This window comes from Charadrius vociferus, unplaced genomic scaffold (assembly GCF_000708025.1).
Source record: "Charadrius vociferus isolate BGI_N301 unplaced genomic scaffold, ASM70802v2 scaffold917, whole genome shotgun sequence".
Classification (NCBI taxonomy): Eukaryota; Metazoa; Chordata; class Aves; order Charadriiformes; family Charadriidae; genus Charadrius; species Charadrius vociferus.
In genome coordinates this window covers 897,622-912,043 of record NW_009649175.1, presented here as the reverse complement: position 1 = coordinate 912,043, position 14,422 = coordinate 897,622, and the positions used below count along the sequence as shown (strand labels likewise).

Below are 14,422 nucleotides of genomic sequence, written 5' to 3'. Positions count from 1 at the left end.
AGTCCTGTTAGGATTCTGCTGGAGAGTATTGCTCACACTGCGGCACCAAGTCCAGGACCTGGAGCTGCTCCTTGGAGCCAGGCTGCAGGCGGCAGCCAGGTTCAGCTCGCGATATTTACATATTATACAGGAGGAAAAAGAAAACCCCACATAAAACTAAACCTAGGAAAAAAAAAAAAATCTTTCAGCTGTAAGGATAGTGTTTTTCACTTAGCAAAATATACATTTGTTTTGTTCCATAGCGATGTCCAACGTTTTCGGATCCTTGGAGTTTCACACTTTTCAAAGCCTCACATTTACAAAACAGAAACAATTAAAAACAGTTTCTTTAAAAAAAATAGAAATACATCAGTTCCTCTCAGCCTTTGCTCTCTCTGTGTCTCTTTCTTCCCTTCAGAACTGCATTCTTATTACATACCGTGCTTTAAAAACACTGACGACAACAACAACAGAGTTGAAAATATTCAAAACAGTTTCAAAGCCAAATAAAAATACTCCTCAATAAAAACTACCTAACACAATCACAAAGCCAATTCATAAAATATACCTACTAGCTCGGGAAAGAGCAAACAACAAAAAGAAGGGGTAGCCCCCCCAAAAAAAGATAAAAAAATAAAATAAAAAAATAAAACTAACAGCTAATAAAATAAATAAAAGAAGAATCGGTGGGCTGGGGGCAGGGAGGGGGGAAGCGTAAACCGTCGGTGGTTAGTAAGAAAGCGAGATGATCTCCTCGGGTTCAGTCCAGTGTGGTCTGGTCAAAGGGAGAGATCAGGGCAGGGCGGCAGGAGCCTGGCAGCCAGCCGGCAGTGTGCAGTTTGATTCAAGAAAAAGGTAACCTTGGCTCATCCCCCGAGGCTCACCAGATCCTCCAGCCGCTGTCCTCGGTTAGGTCACTGGGGAATCTGCAGGACACAGCAGGGGAGGGAAGCGACAGGATCTAGAGCAACCAGCAGCTTCTCTCCTGGGATTTTCTTCCAGTGTGATCTGACAGAAATACCCGATACCCAAACTTGCCCCAACACAGACTTGCTCTGCATCTCGCTGGCACAGCGATAGGGCATGGCAGAGATGCTTCCATCGTTAATGGCAACGCACAGGCCTGGGAAACAAGGCCCCACACACTGTGCAGCCTGCCTGCCTGGACCTGTGGCACTCCTGCCCCCGGGAGGCCCGTGATGTAGCGGGGTCCAGCCATTTCTCCAGCACTCAGCTCAGTGCAGCCCTGCCAGGCTGCCACGGGCTCCTGTCTGGACACTATTCCCCGCAAGTTTTTGCCCTTGTTTTTGAAAAGTTGTAGGTTTTTTTAAAACTTTAAGCCAGCTAACTTCAGCCACATTTGCAAAGCAGTTCCCCCCTCAGGCACATCTGAGGACCAGAAACAGAACTGATCAGACTCAGATTTTCTTTCTGCCCTTTTCCCAGGAAGGAGAGGAAAAACCTCACTCCCCAGACACAGTGGTCTCAGTAGCAGCGAGAACAACCAGCTACATGGAGGAGATTTCCCCAGCCACGCAGGTAAGCTAAGCTTGTCTTTCAGGATCACCACTGGGTTGTGATTCTGGCCAACCCTGCAGACCTTTCCTCTATCAGTGCTCCCATTTTTTTCCCGTTTGCGCCCAGACACTAAGCAATCTCTCCACAGCGCTCCCAGCCTGGGTAGCACAAGGTAAGAACCCAACCTGCCAAGCCTCTGGTGCAGAAGAGAGCCCCAGGCTGGCCACAAGACTCCTCCCACAGGCTGGGTCAGGCCAGCGAGCCTCACAGCGGCATCCACAGCTCCTGCAGAGAGCCTAAGCACAGGGGCCAGCTCAGAACTTCCTGCCTCTCGTTACCCATTCCTGTTCAAAGCTCTCTTACCTCCTGCCTCCTTGGTCCCCAGCTTCAGTGATACCCATTGGTAAAAGCTGTTGCAATCAAGGGACCCTGTGAAGAACGAGTTAAAACACCACTCTTAAGCAACCAAAAGAAAAGTGAAGGAGAACTACTACCACAACAAATTCAGTCACATCCCAGATGCTGGGAAAGCTGGTTTCAGTTGGAGATGCCAGGTCTAAAGAGCACATCACCCTGCGGGACACTGTGTTAGGGCCAAGAAGGGCTCTTGGAAAGTCTGTGCCAGATCACAGAAAGGTCTGGAGATCGGGACCTTGAGTGGTGGCCACACAGAGCCAGCAGAACCCAGGGATGTGGGCTCCAAGAGCAGTCTGGGGCTCAGCGGTGGCATGGCAGATGCTGCCGTGGGTGGTATTTCTTAACCAGAAAGCAGGCTGTGGGCTGAGAAGGGGCCACCCACTGCTGCCAACCTCCATCGCCACGTGGAGATGCAGCCCCTTCCCCTGCATCTCCACTTCCTCCTTGCCACTCTCCATCGTCCTCCCCCTGCGCAGAGCCTGACAGGGAACACTCACTCCTAGGCTGTGGCCGAAGCCGGTGCTCGGGGCTGGACTGGCAGCGCTGATGTAACTGCTGACCCCTGAGTCCTGGTTGGCGGCTCCATAAAGCTCTGCCATCGGCCCAGGGCTGGTGGTGCCCAGAAATCCACCGGTGCGACTGGGGGTGGAACCTACGGGAGGCAGCAAAACTACAGAGTGAAGATCCCAAAAATGCAACCCCGTCCCACCCCCCTCCCACAGCCCATCGCAAACCTCCGTGACAGACACCGCGCTGGGGAGGAAAGTGGCAGTTACCTGTCCCTCGCACCACAGCTGCCGCAGCCGCTGCTGCTGCCATTGGTCCATACGCAGTGAGGGGGATTGCTGAAAAAAGAAGGAATAGGCATCTCAGGGGCACTGTGGCTACATGGGAAACTCCTCAGCAGGAGCCTTTATTCTCCACTGCAAAATACCAGACCCACACAGACATATCAGCTTAGTGCATCACACAGGACATCCAAGGATGACAACAGAGGAGTGCACAGCCTCGCACTTAGTGGTATCCTTTTGCACAGCGAATATCTGGGGGAACTCACTAGCCATGCTCTGCTAAGCCCACCCCCTGCAGCAGCTGAGGGCATGACGTGGAAGAGCTGAACCAGAATTGGGCAGTATCAGATGCATCCTGTCGCTACTTAGCTTGCAAGATGCAGTTAATCTGAAACTACAGATGCAGATTTTGGCCGTAAATGTGGAGAAACGCAGCAGCTCAGGGACAGCAGCTGGCAGCTCAGTGTCCTGAGGCTCAGCCTGTCTTCTCTGTCTGTTAGTACTATTCTTGAATAACAGTTTAATAGCTTCTTTCTCCCTGTTTCTCTACTCTTCTCAAGACGCACCCACCATCCTCCCCACTCTGAGTTTTGCTCCTGAACTGCTCAGCCCCTTGCTGTTCATTGTAGAAGAGCAGGAAACATACCTAGGGAGCAGGAACTACAAACGGCTTAATTAAACCAGTAAGTCTTAATTTATATGTAGCAGTTCTAATTCCCAATTCTACTGCCACAGGCATTCAGCCCTCGGGGCAGGAGGCATCTAGCCAGTATGCTTCTCTTTGCCCTTAAAATGACTGGGTCAGCATTTCATGCTTGAATGTGAAATTCACTGTGATTCTGTTTAGAGCACCATAAAAAGAGGTCAGAACAAATCAATCGCGTTAAGGCTGAAACCCAGACTAGCTTATAAGGGAATATTTAGTAGCAGGCACCAGCCTGTTTCAAGCAAACGTCATATGAGGCTTATATCTGGGTTAGCCGCTCATTACGGGCCCTGGGCCAACGTGAGCATGTTGCTGCTTTGCGTCACCCCCAAAGATGCTGTTCTGCGGAGGAAAGGCTGTGGCAGCCACCCTCCTACCCCATCATTGCTTCAAGTCCCTAACATGCAGCTGAATGAATGCGGTTTTACCAAGAAAGGAGGCCAGGTCTTCTCAAAAAATCTCCAGTTCTTTTTCCAGGAAAAACCCTTCTTGCCTTTGCAGTCTGTCTACTGAGACACCAGGTTTGTGTTGTGATGACAAAGCACCTGCATGTTAGCTCCCTGCGTGCTGGAGCAATCATCCCTGCTTGTGCCATCCCCTCATCTCAGTCCCACTTGCCAAGCCCATAAAGCGCAGCCCATTTACGCGCGTACATCCACTTGAAGGCACAAGGGCCCTCGAGCACTGCACAGCTCGCTGGGCCTTTGTAGGAACGAAGGGGGCCCTGCCCTTCATGGGACCAACTCCAGCCTATACATGGGAATCGCAGCTCTTGGCCTAGCCAAGAGGCTGCACAGGGACTGTTTAACAGTAGGTAAGCGTAACGGGAAGGGAAGAATGCCACGATCCCCAGCTGGTACTTCAGCGAGACACTCAGGACTGTAAGCTAATGTGGCACCCAGCCAGGCCAGCAGCATTAATAACTTCTTGTTGTACAGAGCCCTGGTGCACCCCAGCCAGCAGTGACAGCCAGGCCCCAGGCGATTCACCTCCGCTAGGAAAAGGCACAGTGCAGCCAGGGATGGACCTTGGAGGGAAAAGCACTTTTGCCAAGTCACCAACATTGCTCTACATATTTTATGGGTTTTGCTGAAAAACACACATGTAAATAAACAACTGGACCCACAGTTCCTTTGCTTGGTGACCAAAGGGCTCAGAGGTGGGGGTCGGGTGCATATGCAGTTGCACACATGGTGTCAGGGAAGGGTTTTATTAAGAGGGAGCCAGGATTTGGTCTCCCCCTGCCTTCCTCAGGGCAATTTGTTCAGTGGTGGCTGCCAACCTCAGCATCCTCAGGACGGAGACTCCCTGAGGATCAACACAGTTCTGTGCAACAGAAACGCCCTTTCAAGCCTGTTGGTACTAATAATTCCAGGAAAGCTTCTCAGGAAGCTTTTCCACACCCCCATTGCAGAGAGATTCAAACCCTGAAACAGTTCGGGGCAAGGAAGCGCTGGAGAGGAGGAACACCACGGAGATGAGATGGCACACGGGGAGCAGGACGCTACACAAAGCTGCTTTTCTACGACAAAAATCATGGACAGGACAGAGCTGGGGAAAACATGGCCATGGAAGGGAAAGTAGACAGGAGGAGCATCACCTAGGGAGAGCACACTGCACACAGTCCAAGGGCTGAGGATCCAGAGGGTATTCGCACTGTGAGGACACTGAGCCAGGACTAGTCCCTGAAGAACGGTCCTCTGCCCCCATTTCATTCCACAGTTCCCTACAACCACTGCAGGACTTTGTAGAGTCCCACCACGCTTACTTCTGCCCAGGAAGCCTGTGTGGGAGTAGCTGGGGAGCTGCGCCACCCAGAGTGGGGAGAGCATTCCCTGCTGCCCCTCCTGCACAGGGAAATGGGATTAGGGTAACCAGGAGTGTCCCCACACCCTCTCCCTCCTCCCAGCACTCCAAATCTCATCCTTGCAGCAGCTCAGGTTAAGGTCATTTGTAGACCTTTAAGAAGTCACACTGCTCGCTGGAGTTTTCCGTATCTGGTTTACACCCAGCCTAAGGCGAGGAGCTAAAACCAAGGCAAGCAGCAGGAAACACCATCTAAGGATTACATGCCTTCATTTAGTTTGACCTGCATTGCCCTTCTCAGAGGCAATACACATGGCTCTGATTGCCTCTCCATCTTTCCAGCCCCAGCTTTGGATGGAGCTCGTACAGATGGAAGAGGAAATAAGGAACGTTTCCAGTCTAACTGCGCCAGGCTGTGGAGCAGCAACACCACTGGAACAGCCCAAAGCCCCCTTCTCCCCTTCCAGCTTGTGAGTTTAGGAAATGAGCGGGACTGACCTGTGAGCTCAGGGAGGACGGGGGCACTCGGGAGAGGGGTCCGCTCTACACGGAACTCTAAAAACGAAATGCAAGACAGCTTAGGAACTCATCAAACGCCCCGAGGGAGACCCCGCAGAGAGACGGCAGCGGGGTCTGCTGGGGGAGCAGCCTGCAGCCAGACTGCGACCAGGTCAGTGCCTTCTTTAAATTAATTTATAACTGGTGCTGAAAGGTGCTGGACTCCTGCCCTGGAGACTGAAAGGATCCGTTTATACTTAGAATAAATCTGGCCAAGGCAGGGCAAGTGCAAGCTTCACTGTGCAGCCTCAGGTCTGCCCTGGAGCACCGCTCTGCGACCCATCCAATCTGACCTCTGGGCTTCAATGCCAGTGGGTGCTCAGTATGTGCCACCCTCATCTGGGCACAGGTTTACAATGAGGCACTTGAAGCCCCTATGACTGAGACCCATAAACTGGATTCACAGAGAGCTTCCAGACAGCTAGGAGGCAACAGCAACTTTCAGCCACAGTCAGCCTGGGCTCGCCTCAGGCAAAGAGGAAATTTCCCGTTCCCAGCCCCTAACATCAAGACTTCATATATAAACCATCACACTCAGGGACGGAGTAAAGGAAGGGATGCTCGGAGTTGCCACTTCTCTAGAAAATAGCAAGACAGTCTTTTCCTTAAGTGTGTTCTGCCTTGTTCCCTTGCCTCGCAGGGAACAGGAGGAAGAAGAGGCCCCAGAAAGCTCAGAGCAGCTGTGGCACAGCAGGCTCCAGCCATTGATCGCAGAGTCCATGTTCTGAGCACATGGTGACGTAGGGAACTTGAAACCACCCAGTTTGAGGGGGATCTGCAGCCCACCACCCCAGCAGATATTTTCTGGAGGCTGTGAGTGGTCCAGGCGCTGTTCAGAACACAACTACAGTGTTGCAGGCGCCTGCGTTTTGGGTGCTTAGGAGTTCCCTGGCCCATGGAAAGCCACGTTTTAAAATCCCGTGCTACTTTCAGAGCGGTGGCAACTCTGGTAAAGAGAGACAGACACACACAAAGGCAGCGAGACAGGCAGAGCTGCAGGGCCCCTTCTGTGTCACAGCAGCAGCCCTATGGAGGAGGCTAACATAAAGGGCGTCAGAGACGCCTTGGGCTTTTCCTGCCACTGGACTATGAGGATAATCCTAATGAAGGACAGGCTGTTCCCACCTATTCCAGGGCTTCTCCCCTCCCCCTTCCACATCCGTCTCCAATTTAAAGAAAGACCAAACAGGGGAAAGCATGAAAGGGGGCAGAGCCTGGGTCACGGATCATGCCAGGGACTCCCATCACCGGAAGGCAGACCAAAAAACCCAGCAGGGAGCACCACTCACCAGGGAACTGGTAAGTGTAGCCAGGTGCAATGCCAGTGTAACTTCGACTCGCGTAGGTGGCAGCTTGGAAGCCTGGATAACCTAGGGGAAGACAAAAGGGCTTTGTTACTGCAAGCTCACAGGGTCCATGTCCTTAGTGCCTGCCTGCTCAAGAGCAGCATGACCATCAGTGCTAGAAAAGACAAACAGGGCTAATAGCAGAAACCCCAGGAAATTGCTGGCCGAGTCTGCACACATGCAAGTCTGCAGAAGAGTTTTAGCAGGTCCATTTAATTCTTTCCTGGCTCCAAACATGTAAGGGCATGGAGGTTTCCTTCTCAGAAACTCATGGCTCTGCAGACTAAGGCTTTCTGATGCATCAGCTGGATTTGCAAAACAGGAGGAGATCAGGGAGGTGGGGGCATTTGAATGGCTGAATAGCTCTGAGTCACTTGTGCACTAGAAGTGCTGGCGAATGCACGCAGAGCGCTTCTTCCTGGCGCCGGGCAGGAAGACAATTCCTGCCATTCCCCGGGAAGCTGACCACCTATACAGAACAAGCCTGTGAGAACACAGGGCATTGACTCAGAGATGAATATTTGATTTGCGATCTCCCAAGACGTGAGTACCTGGATTTCCCAGTGACTCAGCTTGAGCCTTGCCACTATAAAATTCAGATGGCTTAGAAAAGGCAAAACCCAAAACCACAGGCTGGAGATTTATTTTCCTTCAATAAGTCAAGTGCAAACATTGGGGAAAAAAATGCCCTTTTTGGGGTTCTGTTCAGTGACTAACTGCTACTCAGCAGGCCTAGCAAGGAGAGCCAGGCTGAGTACACCCTGCCCAGTAACACCAGTGATGATCCTGCACAAACAGCGTGCTCTTGGTTTGGCTCAAGCCTGGCTAGAACAAATACAGGGAGGGAGAGAAACCAGGAAAAGCACCCGTGCTGAAGGGATCATGCCTGACTCTCAGATCCAAGCACAAGGGTTTGTAGACCTGGAAGCAGAGGCTACAGAGGACTTTTTCCTTCTTTTAATCTTGTATCTGAACACGTATGCCTCAGAATCATGGACAGACATGAGAACCCAGGCTGCTTGTCACCAATTTCTCCTTACAAGACAGTCCCACAATAAGTGTACAGTTTTCCTTGCAATACCAGATACTTGCTAAGAGTGGGGGAACAAAGTGAGACAAAGCTTAACTAGAACTTTAAGGGCATTTTATAGTCTTTAAATGGCACTGAGGACGTGGATGAGGCATGAGGATATGGATCACTGTTTCAATTAGAAGCTCGGGAGCTCTTTAATCAACTAATTCATCAGAAAGCCTGTAGAAGCGTGGGAGGAAGATGCCTGAGCACAGATTACTCCACAGTCGGTTCAGCTATGTAGTTACATCGTATTCCACGAGAGCGATTAAAGAATTACAGTCTACATGCTATGGTACTGCAGGACCGTTAACAGAGTTGCAGAGGGCCAGAGCTGCCCAGCACATGGCTGTGCACGGCCAGCTCTGGCTGTCACAGGGCAGCAGTGACAAGTTTGCAGTTTTTCCAGGTGCCACCAGAGGGCAAGTTGTGATCGCAAACAGGTCCCGGCACCCCTCCAGCGTCCCCAGCCCTGCACCAGGGACAGCTGCCCTTGGCCGCCCTGCCCGCTCCCGGAATAAAACCTCTAAGCTGCTGCCTGGCACGACCGGGCGCTGGGGAGGAGATCTGTCCTTGGGCTTACCCAGCATGCCGATCCCGAGCATGAAGGCATCCATCCCGTAAGGCATGACTCGGGACCGCCCTCGTGCCGAGCCCGTTGGGGACATCACCTCCTTCGGCTGGGCTTTTTTACACTCCACCTGCCACAAGAAAGTGAGGATCAGGCTCGGCTGACACCAGCACACAGCGGTGCCACAGAGCCCAGGGCTGCGGGCTGTGACAGCAACCCCCAGCCCCAGTCACGGCCAGCAGCCCATCCCGCTGTCCTTCCCTGGCATCCCTGCCTCTGGCCTGCACGCTTCCAGCCTTCCTCCTCCCTCTGCCCACACCACAGGCAATGGGGAACTCAAACACTGCTTTTCTCCTCCTGCAGCTGCCCTCGATGCTCTGCCTGGCCCTGCACCAGGGCCTCAAAGCCTAATTTTCTTCATTTCTGGTAAAACCTGCTCCCTTCACAGGCCACCAAGAGGTTTTGAGTAATTTCAAAACCTTCACATACTGCATAATTCCTCGTTACAGTTAGCTCTTCTCCTTGAAAGCTCGGTATTGTGCTGGTTCACCTCCACACTGCGAGTTTCTTTCCCAGACAAGCTGCTGTGATTTGGGGGAAAACACTCAATCCAATTCCCCACTGCAGAGGAAAGTGTGTTGGGACCCTACCCCTATGCCACTGCCCCACTCTGTCCCATACCTCTGCCCCTTCTCCCCCACGTCCTGCCCCAGACACTTACCATTTTGTTGTTGATCTCATGGAAGTGGATTTCACAGACTTTTTCCACAATGTCTTCGCTTTCAAATGTGACAAACCCAAACCCTGAAGAAAAGGCAAAACTCCTCAATCAGGTCAGAGCTCTGTGCAGTTTGCACCTGCTACCCACATCCTTTTATTCGCAGAAGAGAAGGAGCCACAGGCTTCTAGGATGGTACAATTGGCCCTTTCTAAAACGGCTGTCACTCATCTTCCCTCTCCAGCAAATCCTGCTTTTATGCACAAGAAGAACAGGACCATCCCCTTACAGATTCCCCTTTCCTCCTCTCTCTGTGCTTCCTACCCTCTCTGAACCCAACTGCTCTCAAAACCAAGTATTTTTTTCTTACCTTTGCTAATTGCAAAGCAAACCACATGGTTGATACTGCTGAGGAGGATCCCAGCAGACACTCACACAAAGAGGGTTGGTAGAGAAATGAACAGCTGCTTGCCAGGACATCACCACCCTCACTAAACGCACCCCACCAGCAGTAACGCCCTGTGCGTTTCCTCACCAGTCATAAAGCCTTGTACAAGCAGGCAAATACCAGCAATGCAGTTGTACAGAGCAAGACAGATATACACAAGCAAAGCGATTTGCAAAGTTTCACTAAAGTAAGGTTAGTATCTGGAGTAGGACAGGACAGGGTGTTCCTGGCCCCTGGCCCACGCTCACACATCCTTTCTCTCACCAACCCCTTTGCTGACAGTTTTGGCAAAGACCAGCTCTGGTGGACAGGCTAAACTCCTCTCAGCTGATTGCAGCCGCTTCCGGAAAACTGAGGCAGGTGGGAGGATGTCTTTAAGCTTGCCTTACAAGCAAGCTGGGATTAAGCACAGCTTTCCGCTGGCCAATTCCATGGTGCTGTAAAATAACTTTTAAAAACAGACAGGGATCTGCTGCTCAGAGCCCCACTTTTTCTCCATCCTGCCAGAAAAGTTTCTCCATAAACTCCTCAGTCTGTCTATACCCAGGCAGTTTCACACCATTCACCTCAACACCCATGAGCAGAGGGGCTTGGGAGCTCACGAGCAAAACCCTGACACTGAAACCAGTCCCGAGCCCCATGAGACCCCCACTAGACCTGCTGCGCCCTGGGCAGAGCCCCATGCTGCCCACACAGCGGCTAGCGGCTCTTCCCGCTCCTTCCAAAACGCCCGACAATTCTTCTATTGACTAATGACTGGGAGGCATCATGCGAAGAACAGGAGTTAACACTTCTTCCCTTTCAAGATGAAGCCAGAACAACATCCTAGGCCAGGCAACCAGTGTACATCCAATGGCTTTAGAAAAAAGTAAAAACCTGAATGCCACACAGTATAGAGAGAGCAGAAGGGAGCGTTCCCTCACTGATCTGGGGGCAGAGGTGCTTGGAAGTGCTTCAAACAACACACAGACATGAGAGTGGCCCAGCACGGGGCTGCTACTGGCCCTGATTTGGAAGACGCTATAGCTAAATTTGCAGGTTAAGTTGTTGCCAGTAAATCTCTGAGCTGGTGCAATGCTTGCTGCTGTCGAGCCCTGCCACGCCACTGGGTAGTCAGTCTGAAGACTCACCGGGAAAGCGGGAGGCAGGGATGCCCAAGGGTGGGCTGCGTCCAGACAGTATAAATATTACAGCCTTGCTCCCATCCTGTAACCAAACTCCACCGACAAGGCTCGGGTAAGAAAAGGTGACCTGGGAGCACAAGTGGGCTCCAGGCCGAGGAAGGGGTGAGAGGCAGGCACTCTTCAGGCTCTCGTGTCAGCTTTCCCAGAGCTCAGATTACTTGGGACAAGGTAAGACACACACTGTGGGCTGGAGCCACAGAGGTAAGTGGGCAGGGGAGGGGGCCGCCTCCTCTCACATATCTGCAACTCGGCGAGTTTACAGCACAGGAAACGCACTGGACAAAAGCCCTCTGTGCTGCAAGGGACGCTGGTAAAGGATGCAGATGCAAAAGGATGGGGCGACTGGAGGCAAGATAAAGAGCAGCTGCGACCCGCATGCCCTGCTCCTGGGATACTAACCCCTCCCTACACAAGACAGGAGGCAAACCCTCTGCAGTTCCCTCTCCTACTGCCAGAAGGCTGCTCTCACCTCGGTGTCGGTTGGTTGTCTTGTCGAACATCAGCATCGCGTCGTCCACCTGCAAAGACAAGGGCTCAGATCAGATCATTACTGTCGCCATGAGCATCCTTCAACTCATTTGCACAGAGCTGCCCCTCCCCAAACCAGAGGGGATCAAGACAAGACCTCTCGTCCCCAAGAAGGAAATGGGGTGTGCACATATACGCACATCAGCTTCCACACCAGGCACACCCCCTTGCCACAACCAGCATGGTCCCCCCACCAGCCCGGGGCAGGTGCTGCAGAGCTGAGCCCCCTCGGCCCGGCCCCTGGCAGCAAGCGGCCCCGATTGTTTGCCTGCGGCTCCAGCCGGGGGGCAAGGAGCAGGGAAGGCATTGTTCCCAAATCCCGGCCTCAAAGGAGAGGAGAATTAAAGGGGGGGGGAGAGAAGCAAAGCTGGAGAGGGGAGAGGAATAAGGGGCCTCCCAGCGACAGGGGAAGCGGAGGCCTCAGACAACAGAGCCTGCCTGGGAAAGCTGGGAAGCGCCCCCGCCCCCACCCCAGAGGAGCCTTTCCTCTAAGTGAGGTTTCCCACTGCTGGAGGCTGTAATTAGAGCAAATTTACTGCAAGGCCTGAGCAGGGCTGCCTTCCCGGGGGGAGGGGCGGCAGGATCCCATCCCCCAGCCGGCCTGGGGCTGCTCTCCTCCCTGGTGAGCACATCACCGCCTGGTGCCACTTTTTCCCCCATCTTCCCGCTGGGTGTTGCCTTGCAGAGGCGCATCTGCACCGCTCCGCAGGTCAGGCCGAGTGGGGTTAAAAAATACACTTCAATCCCCTCCGTGTAAGCTCCAGTGTAAACCTGTCCCACTGACCCATCCCTCCTCTCTAATACCACTGCCTTAATCCGATTATGAAACTGGACGTGCAAGTGCTCAGGGGAGGTGGCGGCAGTCTCCGGCCAGCAGCTGCCCCGGCCCTCCTCCTCCTCCTCCATGCAAGACAGCCGTTCCCCGAGCAGCAAGCCCTGTGTGCCCCCAACTCTGTAGGATTACTCCCTTGCCTCATCCCTGGGAAGCATCTGCATTGCTGCCTTCTCCGGAACAGCCCGCTGGTGAGGGCAGAGCACTGCCCATATCCCAGCACTGGCAGCCACAGGCTTTGCTCATGGAGAGCCTGCAGCCCTGGTCAGGGAAGGGAGGAGGCTCCTCGCCTCAGCCCCCTAGGACAACATAGGACAGCCGGCTCCTCCTCCGTGCCATGAGGATGGAAGGAGGCCTTGCTAACGTTTCCAGTGCTGTCATGAGCAGAGATCATCTTTGATGCCCTTGGGCTTGTCCAACATGCCCACCCCACAAGAGTGAGATGAGACAACAGACAACCTGGCTCCGACTGCTCCTGCGCTCTTCCCATCCCAGCTCAGCCTCCCTCGGCCAAGTCAACAAACACCTGAGAAACGTGCCAGGCATCCAGTCAGAGCCATGGGGGATGTCAGACTTCACACATACCCGAAGCAATTCTTCAGCAGCTTCCCCAGACACAGCCAAGAAGCTGGGGGCTGGCAGCAGCTCACCACGCTGCCATTCCCCATCGCCGCTCCCTCCTGCCCCTGCACCATTTGCCCTCATGGTGCCAGCACAACTGTGATGTGCTGGGGGGAAACCTGATGTGGCTTAAAAACATTTCAAGAAGTTTTACTGTCTGCTTTTGTTAATTTTTTAAGCTAGATTTATTTCCCTATCCAGTTCACAGGAAAGGCTGGGCATATAGCTGTCCTCCTCCCCAGTAAACACTGGGAGAAGGCTGTGTCAATGGCACTCTGTGGCGGTGCCACTCCCTAAGACTTCAACTCAGGTAGCCGGACCCCACAAACCCATCACGATGACAGATGGGCATGAGAAAGAAAAACCCAGTGGGGACAAGCACAGCCCAGCTGCTGACTTTGTCCCATCAGCCCCAGCAACAACCTCTTCTTTGCAGAGCCTGGTAAGAAAGAGCAGCTGCAAGTGGCAGAGCCCAGCACACGTCCACATGCAAAACCACCCAGCAGCAACGTCCTGGGCAGCAGCCATGGCCCTACCATGATGCTCAAGCACTTGGTGCTGGGAGAAGTGCAACCGCTTCATCCCAAACCCCACGCCCTACGCCAAGAGGAGAGCTGCAGCCTTCCTCCATCTGAGCTTTTTCCTAAGTTTCTGCTGGTGCTTTAAAAGCAAGTGTTTATCCAGCACCCAAAAACATCTTGTGAAAACATATTCGAAAGCTGTTTCCTGACACGAGCTACATCTAAGATAGATAGATAGGTAGCTAGGTAGGGAGGTGTATATACACGTATGTGAAACAGCCTCACCCCACTCAATTCCAGAGCCCAAACTCTGTGTATAACTACAACTAGTGTTTTTTATTGCTAACAAAACCCATGCATGAACATCTACTCATCTCCTTCCAAAGCAACAGGTGAGATGAGTTGGGCGGTCTCAGACAGCACAGGTCAGATAAAGCAGGTCCCCACAACCCGGGGGGGATGCGGAGGCAGTGCCGGAGCCCAGAAAGGCGATCAGGACAGGCTGCGGACTAAACTGTGCTGCGGAGCTGGGAGAAGGGCCTCACCTGTGTCCACAGGGAACGGCCATTTCCAGCACCCTGCCCAGGCCGTGTGGCCTCACCCCCAGATCCCACCACCTTCCCCTGGTGTGGAGCTAGGGGAGGGGACGGCGACTGGGCCGCCTGAGCTCTCCCTGAGGCCCAGCGCTCCCCAAACACCCGGGCAAACCCTTCACCCTGAGGTACCACGGCCGGCTCCCACCAACCCCGAGCCCGCAACCACAACCAGCCATGAGTGGCAACCCCCCGCGGGCAGCTATTGTGGCG

The 14,422-nt window shown here is 53.2% G+C and overlaps 1 protein-coding gene across 2 annotated transcripts in view; it reads right to left on the bottom strand.

Moving 5' to 3' along the window:
- Positions 1-428: 428 nt before the first annotated feature.
- The window catches only part of MSI1 (musashi RNA-binding protein 1), a 28,758-nt gene continuing 14,764 nt past the window's right edge, over positions 429-14,422 (bottom strand). The window contains exons 5-13 of one of the 2 annotated variants that reach the window (XM_009888594.1): positions 11,584-11,632; positions 9,486-9,568; positions 8,777-8,894; positions 7,065-7,145; positions 5,716-5,772; positions 2,691-2,759; positions 2,412-2,566; positions 1,861-1,926; positions 429-905 (exon numbers count right to left, since the gene is read on the bottom strand). In XM_009888594.1, coding sequence (XP_009886896.1) covers positions 1,885-1,926; positions 2,412-2,566; positions 2,691-2,759; positions 5,716-5,772; positions 7,065-7,145; positions 8,777-8,894; positions 9,486-9,568; positions 11,584-11,632 — 654 coding nt within the window. In that variant the 3' untranslated portion in view covers positions 429-905; positions 1,861-1,884. Of the gene's footprint in view, positions 906-1,634; positions 1,927-2,411; positions 2,567-2,690; positions 2,760-5,715; positions 5,773-7,064; positions 7,146-8,776; positions 8,895-9,485; positions 9,569-11,583; positions 11,633-14,422 lie in introns of those variants that run through there. The other variant, XM_009888593.1, reaches the window with a different exon arrangement.